At 44.4% G+C, this 14,104-nt stretch overlaps 1 protein-coding gene across 2 annotated transcripts; it reads left to right on the top strand.

Moving 5' to 3' along the window:
• The first annotated feature begins 768 nt into the window (after nucleotides 1-768).
• On the top strand, nucleotides 769-11,302 carry LRP11 (LDL receptor related protein 11). 2 transcript variants are annotated; one of them, XM_033143982.1, is made up of 8 exons: nucleotides 774-1,340; nucleotides 3,642-3,799; nucleotides 4,635-4,776; nucleotides 5,230-5,355; nucleotides 5,654-5,857; nucleotides 6,993-7,163; nucleotides 7,518-7,619; nucleotides 11,065-11,302. In XM_033143982.1, the coding sequence occupies exons 1-8, from the start codon at nucleotides 803-805 to the stop codon at nucleotides 11,217-11,219; spliced, it is 1,596 nt and encodes a 531-aa protein (XP_032999873.1). In that variant the 5' UTR covers nucleotides 774-802; the 3' UTR covers nucleotides 11,220-11,302. The 2 variants fall into 2 exon arrangements, with proteins under 2 accessions (XP_032999874.1, XP_032999873.1); XM_033143983.1 differs by lacking the exon at nucleotides 6,993-7,163 and having other exon boundaries at nucleotides 769-1,340.
• The last annotated feature ends 2,802 nt before the right edge of the window (nucleotides 11,303-14,104 follow it).

Genomic DNA, 14,104 nt, shown 5'->3' with positions numbered 1-14,104 from the left:
CAGCCCCAATGGTGAGAAATACTTAACTAACTGACCAATCACGTCGGTTCTGCCCCCCCTTAACGAAGTCCTGCAAACCCCCCCCCCCAACAAAAATCCTGGCTACGCCCATGAGCTAATTGAATCCATTTTTGCAAGATGTGTTTATAGGTGTTCTGTCCTATGTATACATTGTGTTCTGTACTACCCTTAGCATCTGTGGATGCAAGGTTGGTTAAACAAAAAATTAATAAATCAAATACTGCTTAATGCAGTTTTGGAAGGTTTTTGGAGACTCAGTTTGTTCTCCTTTGGAAGTATGCCAGCTTGTTGCGTGCATAAAGCCAGCGATCCATTTGGAACCGGGCAGATGAAGCACCAAAGCGCATGATTCACGAGCAGCCAATCTCACTTGCTGTTTATACCCGGCCGGCTCTCTCGCGCATAAGCAGACCTGCATCTCCAAACAATCCCGCCTTCTGACGTGAAACAGACGGCGTAGTGGAGAAAGAGGGGGCCGGGATCGACGGTCGCTGGGCGGAGCTTTCCTCGGGTCGCCCTCCGCCTTCCGTGCTCGGAGGAGGCGGTGCCAGAGTGCCGGCGGGGCTTGCGCCTCGGAGCTGTTCAGAGCTCGGTGGTGCTGATCGGAGCCGGGCTGTTCCCGCCGCGTCCCCGGCTGGCGCGGGGAGGGGCCACCATGGGGCGCTCTTCGCCGCCTCCTCCGCCGCCTCCTGGGCGGCTCTGGTAGCAGCGGGGCTCTCCGCCTGCCCACCGTCCCTTCGGCTCTCTCCCTGGCCGGCATCGCTGCGGCCCTCTCGGAGCTATGGCCGCGCAGGTGCCCGGGCCGACGGGCCTGGCTCTCTTCCTCTCGCTGCTGCTCTTGCCGCTGCCGGGGTGGGCGTCGGTGCAGCTCCGGTCGCCGGGGGCGTCCGGGGTCGAGACGCTGCTGGAGGAGTTCCGCCGCCAGCTGCTGCAGCAGGAGCAGGAGCCCCCGGGCGGTGGAGGAGGCAACGAGCTGGCGGAGGTGGCAGCAAGCCACTGCCACGGGGGAAACGGCGGGCCGTCGGGCTTCTTCTCGGCCAGGCCCGACACCATCATCCGCACCAAGGACTCCATCGCGGCGGGCGCCACCTTCCTCGACTCGCCGGGCTCGGTGGCGGGGCCCAGGCAGTGCCTGGACGCCTGCTGCGCCGAAGCCCGCTGCACCCTGGCCGTCGTGCAGCAGCCGCAGCAATCGCCCGCCTCGCTGCGCTGCTACCTCTTCAACTGCACCTACCGCGGCCGCGCCGTCTGCCTCTTCTCCCCGCAGCGCGGCTACAGCAGCTACGGCCTGGAGCCCAGCAGCCGCCCGCCCGCCCCGGGTAAGAAGGAGCCTTCAGTCCGCCGCAGCCGCCTTGGGACCTGTTGGGTTCAGTGGGCGCTCTCAGTCACACACGCCGACCCGGAAGACCGGCACTTGGGTTGGGGGCGTGGGGAGGAGGCGCTTTGCGGGTGCCCAGGAGGCTCTTGGAAACGGAGCGGTTTAAGGCCTGGAACTGAGCCGTGGCTGTTGGTGCTCACCTTAGACTTGTACCAGGAAGGAAATGGCAGTCGCTACAGGGTGGCCTTGTTTACATACTAGAGCTTCTGTCACCGGCGGAGACTAAGGGGCCGGTTGGGGCTGGGGCAGAAACGGGGCAGCTCTTTCTCCTATGGTGACCCCATAGATGGGGTGAGATGAATCTTTGTACAGTATGTATTATGTAGGCACCCACTATGCTTCAGGCAGGCAGAGTGCATCTTTGTGCCATACCCTTTTTATGCCTGGGCACCATTGATTGATTGATTGATTGATTATTTATTTACTATGCCACCCTTCACCTGCAGATCACAGGGTGGTTCACAACATCTCCTTGTCCCTCTTACAGGCCTATATAGTGGTGGGTGGAGAGCCAGATGGCGGGCTTCTCCTTTTCTTCTTCTTTCCTTCTCAGGCCAACCTCTTCTATTGTTCGAAAAGTATACATAAAGCTGACAGACAAAGTGGCAAAAGTGTTGCTCGCTTCTCCTCTCCTCTCTCAGTTCTGTGGGTGATATCCAACTAAGTCAGGGGTAAGCAACATGACATCCTCTAGATGTTGCTGGACTAAAACTCCCATCACTCATGTTGGCTGGGGCTGATGAATCTAACAACATCTGGTGGGCACCACCTTGGCTACCCCTGAACTAAGATATATTTAGATTGAAATAAGTGTCCTTGGATTTCACTGGGTCTGCTCCAAGTAGGATTTAGTTCAACATCACTCTCTGGGTGGTATTCAACTAAGTTTTACTCAGAGTGGACCTGTTGAAATTAAGGAGCCTAACGTAGCCATATTCATTCATTTCAGCGGGTCTACTCAGAGTAAAACTTAGTTGAATACCACCCAATGTATTGTTAAGGTCCTTCATGAACACACAAAGGCATGCATGAATTTCCTTCCTCAGCATGTAGCCACAGTGCTTTTGCATTGGTGTCAAGCAGCTCCCAGTCAAAGACTTCTCTGCCCACTCAGGTGAGGATGACACAGTGTCTGTGTCATTGGTGACAGCCCTTGCAGAAGCATGACTCACTTGCTTCTCTGCAAGGCACTTCCATGTAGAAATTAGCATATTATAAACACACCAGTCATGGTGTGCAGACACACTGAGGATCTGCAGTGAATCACTGCTTTATATGTAGGAACATTGCTCATGCAGAATCTTCAAATGTTACAGTCTTCGTCTGCACATCTTGTCGATTTCTACACATAAAAAATCCTGTGATGAGTGAAGTGGCATGAACGTGTAAGTCTGGCGGTTCCAAACATGCAAATGCATGCAGCTTTGGGCATTTGGGGAAGGCCACTTTCCTACTTTCATTTTCAGAGCACAAAAGGTTATTGCAACTCATTTTGCATTACTTACAGAATATATTTGCTCTCTTACAAGTAAAGGGAAGGTTGCAGTTTAAGCATGCTAGTGCTGAGAAGACAAGGATGCCTTGATTATGAGCAGAGTGGTTTTTCCCACAAGGCCGGTGTGAAGCACAGCCAGTTTTCAGACATATGAGTCAAGGGCTTTAGGTTCTAGAGAAAAATGTGAGTACTCTCAGGCAAGCTATCTCTTTTCTTTCTTTTTAAGATGGTAAAAAGCAGGGAGAGAAACTTGCATGGACTGAGAGGTCCATGCCTCTGCTTCTATTCTTCAACAAGTTTATTGCATTCACTAGCAGAGCTAGGGAATGGGAAAGAGCAGCCAAAAGAGGAGACGTGAACTGCTGCAGCAGCAACTGCACCTCTGCTCAGACTGGCAAGGGACCAGCACCAAGTGACTTCTATGTTTGTCCATTAAAGAGTGAGGATTTTCACCCCTTGGGAGGCTGTGGCAGCAGCTTCCCAGAGAAAGAGGCATTGAGAGCCCTCAAAAGTTCCATGAAGGCTGCATGAAAACTGAGTAGGATCCCTGTGTGGTCTTCTCAGTCCTCTCCTTCCAGTCCAATGAGTGTGCCTGCCTGCCTCCTCATTCCTGTCTCATAGTGCTGTGCCTTCACCATCCAGGTGTGTTTCTGTGAAGACACTTGTGTGCCAGAAGAGAACTCAAAACTTGCCAGGGATGTGTGCTCTCTTTTCTTTTAGTAACAGGATTGCTTTTCTTTTATTTAGAAACTGATGAGCCTCCTCTCAGCAAGGCAGGGAAAGACATTATGCTTCAGTTGCCCATTAACTGGGTGATTCTAGACGGCCGAGAAAGTAGAGATGACCATGGAATCATACAGTATGAGTGGAGACTGCTTCAAGGTGCCCCTTCAGTTGATATGAAGGTATCTATAACTTTGTAGTGCAAGTTAATTATTTGCTAAATTTGGTCCTGGTATTGTAAAAATAACAATGTGAACTTTTCAGAGTGCAATCAGATAAAACATAAAATGAGATGTTTTAGAGACTGTAGACTGTTTAGTTGATATTCATTTCTCAAAGCTGGTATTTGTCAGGAAATTGGGTTACTACATATATACATATACAGTACTAGTACTGTATGTATATATTACAAATAAATTACAAATATGGGCATTAAGCCTTAAATGAACATGCCTTGCAAACATTCCTTCTTCATATTATGCATAAGGGAATGAATATGTGTTTACTATTATCATATATGGAATCCTGCTGTTTGGGTTTGTTTATTTAGCCCTGCAGCTGGCATGAAATCTTCATTAAGAAGGAAGAAGTTGAAATGGGTTGATCACCTTTCTGTTTATTTTTTGATATTACTGGATTCTTTTTTAACAATATGATGGTGGTCCTGGAAAAGTTGGAGCACTTCACTCTTAGGATATCACTGCACTTCTTATGGTCAAATGTTTATTTTCTGGGCCTGTGCTCTTTGCTACCAAAAGAGCACTGGTCCAATATGCTGAAGCTTTATTACATTTTTACACTACCACTACTCACTGTTTCCAATTTCAGTCTCTTTCTCTCTCTATATATATATTCTTATAAGCTGCTTGGCAGACTTTCAGGTCTGTGCTTGTGTCAAAGCATGGATGTTGGCTTCATTCATTAGCATTCCACAGGCTTTTGACTGTGTTACTATAACATAGCAAGGGTGTGAAGAGCAGGACTTGTTCAATTAATGCCTTGGTTTCTTTGGGACAGGTACCACAACCTGGAACTCTGAAGCTCTCTCAACTGCAAGAAGGGAAATACATGCTGGAGCTGACTGTGACAGACACAGCTGGCCAAAGGAGCTCAGATAATGTCTCAGTGACTGTACTTCCTGTGGGTCACTCCATGTTAGGTGAGAAAATGGTTGAAATAATATTTTTGCAACCACATGGTATCTGTCAAGCACTTTGAACTGAAGAAGAGAATGAGAAGTCTCATCGCATAAGCAAACTTACACTTGTACAATGTTGATATTGCTCATAATTATGAAATTGACAGAGCTTACTCTCTAATAATGAGGGGGAAGGGTGTGCCATTAAGAGCTATATTAATGCTTTTGTTTATTATGTATTATGTTGTTACTGCTATCATTATCATTATTTCATTTATATGCCACAATGCCAAAGTAGGCTTGCAAGTGGCTTTAGAACTTTTTTTACTTTTTTTAGTGAACCATTTTTGGTGAAGGGCAGTATAATAATCTCATAATGTATAGTTTCTGTAACTCCCATTCCAGCACTTCCAGTTTAAACAACTCAGTTTAGTGGTTCTCTTTTCATGTAACTCGAGGGTTGGTTTGTTACAGGATGTTTTGGGGTTTGTTCGCGCTACCAGTTCCTCTGTGATGATGGTTGCTGCATTGATATCACCTATGCCTGTGATGGAGAAGAGCAGTGTCTGGATGGGTCTGATGAAGCTTTTTGTCAGAAATGTGAGTAAACAGCACTTTGAGTTTACACGCATCTTTTACTTATGCACCTGCAAATGGACATTTTCCCTCTACAGACTTGCAGAGGAAAAATGTCTGTTGACAGGAGGGGTTTGAATTCAAACCACACCTGCAGATGGGAAATTTCAATGGGGCTTGCTGTCACCAGCAATCTCATGATCAGCATTGCAAGTGAGCTCTTTGAAAGTGCACTCTCAGTGTCAGTCATCTGATTATTTGAGTGTTTAAACAACATACACACACACCATAAAGACAATGTCTGTTTTTTTAATTTATTCAGTTACTTCAGGACAAAAGACAATAACTCACCCAGCCACTAGCTTCATCCAGCAAAACAGCATTGGACAAACTAACGATGTCAACAAGGAACTTACATTTGAAATCACCCAGAAAACTACTGTAAGCAATCAAGCATCTGATGCAGACAAGATCAACAAATCATCCTCTCAGGGACCAAAGAAACAAATTACTGGGTTAATGCCAGGTATAATGAATATACCTTAAATATCTCTGACACTGCCACCACATGTCATGTTTTGCAGCATTAGTATAGTTCTCAGTATGCCTCCTCCTAAGCACTTATAACCAATACAGGCAACACTATGTTGCTAAGCACCTGTACTTGCAGAATTAAGTACACTAAAGCCCATTGATTTCAATGAAATTTGAAGAAAATGTTGTGTGTTCTGAGCCTGATTATAGAAGCACTGTTTTCCCTCCCACACACACCTCTGATCATGGAAGTATTTATCACTGTGTATGCTACCGGTATGAGTAAGAAAGTGTTCTCACCCTGGTCAATTCTAATAGCTCTTATTGTCATGTGCAAATTTAGAGCTGTATTCTGCATTTCTGAATGATCAAACCTCATAGTATTGCACAAGATTCAGAGAGGCAGGGTCTACGTAGAAAGTCTTCCTTGGCTTGTCTAACATGGTACAGTGGTACCTCAGGTGACATACGCTTCAGGTGACATACGCTTCAGGTTACATACTCGGCTAACCCAGAAATAACGCTTCAGGTTGAGAACTTTGCTTCAGGATAAGAACCAAAATTGTGCTCTGGCGGCGCAGCGGCAGCGGTAGGTCACATTAGCTAAAGTGGTGCTTCAGGTTAAGAACAGTTTCAGGTTAACAACGAACCTCCAGAATGAATTAAGTTCTTAACCTGAGGTACCACTGTACACCTTCATCTTGGGCATGGGAAAGACTGTTGAAATGATCCTGAGCTGATACCACTTACCATTTTGCCGCATATTCCAATACACATTTTGCCCAGCATCTGGCTCTAATAGGTGCCATATGGTCTCCATAGCCGATTACTTTTGCATGCAAATTACTCTTTTGCTTTTTCTGCTGTGATTCAATTAATAATGTGAGATGGACACAGTTCTAGCCACTGATGGGGAAAGAGCAGAAGTAGTCAGGCATGTTAAAGCAAAAACAAAATCAATCAGTTTCGTAGTTAAGAAACTGAAGTGTTATAAAATAGTGACAACCATTAAATCACATACTTAATGCAATAAGTACCAAACTTTAGAAAACCTAAACTCTGGCTTATTTTTAGATGTTTTAGAAGACATAATGCTTATAGTTTCTTTTTTCCTGCTTTAATCGCAGAACTGTGCTTGGTGCCTCCTGCTGCTGGCCCCTGCAATGGCCATTTCCCTCGCTGGCATTTTGATGCTTTTTCTGGCACTTGCATACATTTCGTCTATGGCGGCTGCAAAGGCAATGAAAACAACTTCCTTCAAGAATCAGACTGCCTTGCTGAATGTGTAAAAGCTCATGGTAATAATCAGTCACTCTTTTTAAGAATAGGGGAATATTGCAGTACAACATAGCTGCAGAATCTCTTGTTTTTTTTTTAGCTCAGAATAAGCCCCTTGAAATCCCAGGAGCTGCTTGAATAATCCTCTTATTAGAAGACAGGAAATTTGCAGTGGCAGCCAGGAACAGTACTAATGCATCTGCAGCCTGTTAAGAGATGCCGAAGAGGAGCCCCTATGCTTCTGCTCGATGACAGCACTCTATGTGCTGTAGTTACTGAAAAAAACATAGGAGGGAGGGCAGACTGTAAAGCAAATGATATGTTATGTATATGGAATATGACTTATAGCTATATATCCTGCTCCATATTTACAGACTCTAAAACCTCAGGGAAAGACACAGATTATAAAAATGAAAATAACATTGTGGTGTTAAAGGGCACGCCCATCGAAAAGAGCCATCCGGTACCAGAAGCAGGTAATTACAATGCTGTATTTTAAAACTAACCCTCATAGAATTAGGTGTCACTGAATGTTTTAATTCCCATTAATGTGCAGAGTGGGATTGATTAAACAAAACAAAATGCCTTAACGATACAATCTTAACAACTTGCATCACCAAGTAAGCACAAACTACAGGAATAACATCCCTGCATGGTGGTTATGTCCTAGATTGGGCCAGCATGTCCATGTCCCCCTGCCTAAGCTTCCTTTGCTTCTTGCATTTGCTGTTGTAGCTAGTCTGACATGGGTGGTGCTGTGGTCTAAAACACTGAGCCCCTTGGGCTTGCCAGTCAGAAGATCGGCGGTTTGAATCCCTGCGACGGAGTGAGCTCCCGTTGCTCTGTCCCAGCTCCTGCCAACCTAGCAATTCGAAAGCACGCCAGTGCAAGTAGATAAATAGGTACTGCTGTGGCGGGAAGGTAAACAGCATTTCTGTACACTCTGGTTTCCGTCACGGTGTTCCATTGCACCAGAAGTGGTTTAGATATGCTGGCCACATGACCCGGAAAGCTGTCTGCGGACAAACACCAGCTCCTTCAGCCTGAAAGCGAGATGAGCGCCGCACCCCATAGTCGCCTTTGACTGGATGTAACTGTCATGGGGTCCTTTACTTTTTCTTTTTAGCTAGTCTGAAGACCACAGATTGGTTTCAAACCTGTCAAGGACTTCTAGCACAACAGCTGATGGCTTGCATCTTGTTTTTATTTCTGCTTACTTGGGACTGTATCTTTGCATCAGGCTGTGTATACTCTTCTTCCTCAGAAGCAGGCACACTAAGAAGTCCATCCTCTGCCAGAGAGACAATCTGCTTTGCCCAGCCACTTTCTTCTTGTCTGGCTTGCCTCCAGGAAGCTTGGCATCAAGGCTGCCAGGCCGGCTGTGCCAATATCTCAGGGCAAAACTACATGTTATGCTAACTCCATAGCTGTGCCTTTATGTGCAGGCTCTCGTTGTTGTTTTTACATAAATTGCCAGGCCAGGACCCTCAGCCCAAATTGGGACCCTAGGATAGGTAAGGGTCATTGTGGTATAGGAAGTTTTGCCCTTCACCCTTTATTCACAGTTGTCCCAATCTGGATCTGGAATACTGCACCTGCAGTTTGCGTTGGGGGAAAACTCCCACTCATTTCAGTGCCGTTATTGTCATATGCAAATTGAAGATAAGGGGGGGGGGCTTATCCAGATCAGGACCATAGTTGTGGGAAGAGGGTTAAAACTCCCCTATCCCCAACAGGGGGATCCTGCTCCAGATCAGACCTTCTATTTCAGCAATGGGGGCAGACTTTGGAAACCTTTTGTAATATGGTGCCCTGTACGAGCCCACAATTTGGCACCCCCAAATGGATCTTCTCAATTTTGCACCCCCTCAATTTTGCACTCTGTTAGGGGGAACTGCCTACACCACCCTAAATCCAGCACTGCCAACAATTTGTCTTTTCATAAAACTAAACAAACCCTACCCTGCACAGATATGTAGATAACATAGTGTTTGCTTTGGCCCTCAGTGTAGATAATAGATGGGTTTCCTGACCTGTTGGGCTTCTGGTATGCGGTCCTTCACCTCAAGGACAGAAGGATGTCCTGCAGAAAACTCAGCATGATCCTGAGATAATATATGGGAGTTAGGTTTATAATATCATCCCTATGACATGTAGGTTAGCACAAAGTCTTCTTACAGCAGTTGACAAGTGATGGTGTGCACTTCTTTTCTGACAAAGATTTGTTTAAGGAAGAGGCCATCTATACAGTTTCCTAAGGCAGAACAAGCCTTAGGAAGAGAAACTTTTAAAATCACAAAAGCAATGGTGGGCTTATTTCCTGCGTGAGGGTGCATACAGACTTACATAATTTTTGCACAACCTCACTGCAGAAGCATATGCGCTGCATTTTAGACACACAGTCTTCTCCCTTGTATTGACCTCAGGGAAAACCTGTTCTTCCAGTTTGCTGCAAATGCCAGCTTTGCACAGTTCTCATGGGTACTGTGTCCATGCCAAAGCCTGCAAGCTTATCCAGTATGCAAAAAGCGTAAAGCAAGTGTTACTATTATAAGAAAAAAGGGGCAGATTGATCAGCTAAACATGCAGGATGCTCAGAATGGGGAGGAACACAGGGGGAGATCAGCCTTCAGCTTGGAGGTTGTGTGTCCATATTTTTCAGAGTGAAGGCAAGGAGAGAGAAATCTGCAGCACTGTTTTCCTATTTGCAGGTACAGCTGTTTGCAGTGTTGATAGCCCTAAGCACTAACTTTCATATGATCACATTTCTTTCCTAGAAGTAGGAGGATCCAATTTTCATGATTAGATATACAGTCAAAATTCTGCTGTAACTTGCAGCCATGGCAAATAAAAAAGAAATGTGTTGAAAACTGGCCTAAGCTTTATCTAGGTACATGCTCAGACAGTAAATAGCATGGGTAGGCAAACTAAGGCCCAGGGGCCGAATCCAACCCATTCGCCTTCTAAATCCGGCCCACGGTTGGTCCGGGAATAGTTTGTTTTTACATGAGTAGAGTGTGTGCTTTTATTTAAAAATCCACCTCTGGGTTATTTGTGGGGCATAGGAATTCGTTCATTTCCCCCCTTCAAAATATAGTCCGGCCCCCCACAAGGTCTGAGGGACAGTGGACCGGCCCCCTGCTGAAAAAGTTTGTTGACCCCTGGTAAACAGCATTCTGTTTATCAAAGTGACACAGACAACCATCTGGTAATATTGCTACAAAGTCTCAATGGCAAGGTTGTTTTAAAACAGTTTCACTAGGCAAAAGTTATGTTTTTGTACCCAAGGGGAGAAAAGCACAGTTACAATTCATAGTACCGGTAGCTGCCTGGCTCTTCAAAGGCACTTTCCCCTTAAACCCCAGCACTGAGCATCATACCTACAAGGCACTCTTGCAAAACTTGGAATTGTTTTACTGGAGACCAAGCATTCTCTGTTAACTGTTTAAGAAAATCCTTTTCTAATAATTGGGACAGCAACTGGTGTCAAATGTTTTTAAGTGGGCTGACATTAGGGACGAAAGATGAATTTGGTTCCTTTCACATTTTAATGCAAACCTACGTATTTTGCAGTTCCCAAAGCTGCAAGACAGCTGTGCTTTGAAATTCACACTTCTCCAAATTTTGTGGTGCATCTCTCCAACCAAAACTATGTATATTAGGGGAAAGTGTGCAAAACCAAAAATGCTAGTTAGGAAAAATAAGGTACAAAAATATTAGGGGGGGGAATCACTTGGAAAAAAATGTATATTCAACAAAACGGCATACAAAAATGTATGTATTAGAAGAAATGTACACTAATATGCTGGTGAATAACAATTATTATTATTATTATTAAAAATTATTTGGCTTTATATAGCACATTCTTGATTAGTTCCAGTGTTAACATTGTTTAACTGCTCCTTTCTTTCCCTTTCAAAGGTGCTGTCCTCCCTCTGGCTCTTGGACTGGCCATCACTGCTATGCTGCTGCTCATGGTAGCTTGCCGACTTCGGTTAGTGAGACAGAAACTTAAGAAAGCTCGGCCCCTGATGTCTGAGGAATCCGATTACCTCATAAATGGGATGTATCTCTAAAGCAGGGTTCAGGTGACTTCCCTTTCCTGGAGCTTTCCTCAAAAAAAGTGTGCCTCTTGCATCTTACACTTTCCTCTTTTTTTTAAAAAAAAAAAGGTAAAAACTCATGTTTAAAGAGAAAACGCAGCAGCCACCTTCTAAAAGATTCTTTCTAACATCAGTGGTAGAGATGTTTATAGCTGCACCAACAGACAGACTGGCTTCCCTCTGCCAGAGCTCTAGAACTATCCTGTGCTTGTCAATAAGGCAAATTCCATCTTACTCTGTTGTGTATTGGTTCAGTCCCATGAAAATACTGCCATATCTAAGGTAATGTGGCTGGAACTGCCCTCTCCTTGTAATCCATAACACTCAGTTCTGTTTTGCAAAGAAGCATCATGCAGTGTTACAGCACCATTTTGAATATTGATTTCTGGGTGGCTGATGATCTACATTGCTGCACCACTCCCATGTCCCAAGGGATGGCACAGGTCAGGGCATGGAAAAATACAGCAGTCATATAAGAGCCTAGACACATCTATTTCCTGTTGTGTTGGTTCTCTGCATCTGGCCTTAGGTGAGAAATTAGATTCCTTTTACATAAATGATATTTCTTTAGCTTCCTTTTACAGAAAGGATATTTATTTACTAATTTAAAACCAGTATTTTATTTTATTTTTAAATAACATGGCACTATTATCACTTCAAGATTGGTTCAAATAGAAGCATATATTTTTACTCACCTACTTGCCTGGGGTTGCTTCTTACTTGTCACAGGCATGGGATTATTTACAAGCCACCCTGTTAAAGTGCAGAGTTTCCCAAGGTGAAACATTAGGCTTGCTCTATACAGGCAGCAAAATGAAGCACTTGGATCTTAAAGTGGTATGAGTGGTTTGTATCACTTCAGACAGTGGAAAGGGAAGAGAGATGTTTTAGTGTTCCATTACACAAAAACAAACTTAACAGCTCAAGCAGAGGGACCATAGGGGAGACTGCCCTCTGCTATGCTACTTTTCTAAACACAGTTGAGGATTCCCACCCTTCAAGCAATCTATTTTTCATGGGCAATGAGCAGCATTATCCCCCGCTTTAAACTGAAGATCAAAAAAATTATAGCACCCCCAGGGGTCTGAAGTTGTACACTCTATGCTACTAGCTCAGGACTCTGCCACCTCATTGTGCTACAGATATGGACTAGGCCTTATGTTCAGCAACACATCCCATTGCTGCTATAGCCATTTAATATTGATACAACGCTGCCTGCTTTCATGGAGCTTGAAAAATTCTTGCTAATTGGACCCTCACAGCGAAGTTAAAGTTTCAGTAGTTGCATCCATTTTAAAGCTCATCCCATCGTCTGATGAATTCAATGTATGACTGAATTGTAGGAAGTGTTCACTATACAGTACAGTTTGTAGTCTGTGTATCAGTTTTTGTGTGTGAACCCTCCTCTTTATCCATCTGTGCAAAGAAGTTCCCATCCGAGGACCCAGGTACAAATCAATGCAGAAAAGGCATGCAATGATTCTGTATGTCTCTCTTATTCTAATGAACTTACAACTTTGAATCCTACCACAGACTTCCACATTGCCAATGTCCCAATCTGATAATGTAAAGTAAGAGATAATAAACCTATTTTATTCTTAATGCCTTGCAAAATACTTGTTTTCCTTTCAGTAACTATGTAAACAAAAATCTATGTTAGCAGGGTTCTGTATTGTTGCAAAAGTGTCAGAGCTGAGAACAGAGGAAAGGTTCTGGAGAAACCGACTAAGGGGAAGAGAGGTATCCTGGGCTCTTTTTATTCTTAGCATATAATTGATCTCCTGCATTTCATTAGCTTAGCCCCTCACCCAGTTTCTGCTTTACGTGCAAACTGGACAGACACATGAAAGGTGGCCTCATCATGCCTAGCTGGGTTCTAAAACCTACTGCCTGGGGCTGGGCTTCACTGCTGAACATGCGGTTCTCATAGGACACTTCCACCCAAAACGATCTCCTCACATAGCAAATTAGCATACGGAGAAGCTTAGGCTAGAAACCTTCTCCTTGACAGCCAGTTTGCCAATTACCACTTTGCTAAGAAGCAGGCCTCTGTAGAGTTTGAAAGTTAACAGGTCTGCCACTACCTGTTACCAGCTGCTTTGCATTATTAACTGATAAAAAGAGAAACATTTGTGTTAAGGCTATGCTGTTAGTTCTCTACCAATAGTCCCATGTACAAATTACCTGTTTGTCACAAAATTATGATGTTAGGTGGCTTTTAACAGTAAATTGACAGTACTTTCAGGTATGTGGAGCTAATGTATACTTTTGCACCTGCTTCTCAAGTGTGTTGTGAACCTTCTACTTTGAGAAATCATGTGACCCAGGGGTGGAAGTGCTGCACGCTGCTTTGCTCCATCATCTTTGATTGCCTTTTCTTGCTTATCAGTTTGGAGTTACAACCTCCTTTTTTTGTCCCTATGCTAAGCTTTACAAATAATTGTTATAAATATTCACAGGGGCAGGGCTGTAACTAGTGGACTTACTATTGGCAGTGCTATTATGAATGTGTTTCCCCCTTCTTTACATTATTTTCACTGCAGATCCATTTTAACAAGAAACTCCTGCTCTATGAGTCTACCAATTCTGTCCCTTCTTAATCTTACAATTATCTACAAAGCTAAGGGCCACAATTCACAGAATCCTTTAAGGGCAGGTACAGAGAATATGGGGCCCTCTTGATTCCATTGGGACTCCAGCTCCCATCAGCCTCAACCAGCATAGCCAGTGCTTTCATCCATGCAGATTTCTGATTACAGTGGAACTTATTCTCTTCTCCCTGTCTACCTGTTCTGAGGTTCCCCCCACCCAAAACCCCCAGAGCAGATTTGGGAAGAGGGGCACAAGCAGTGGAGAAG

This window comes from Lacerta agilis, chromosome 3, assembly GCF_009819535.1.
Source record: "Lacerta agilis isolate rLacAgi1 chromosome 3, rLacAgi1.pri, whole genome shotgun sequence".
Taxonomy (NCBI): Eukaryota; Metazoa; Chordata; class Lepidosauria; order Squamata; family Lacertidae; genus Lacerta; species Lacerta agilis.
The sequence above is the reverse complement of the archived record's forward strand: the minus strand, read 5'-3'. Positions and strand labels throughout refer to the sequence as shown.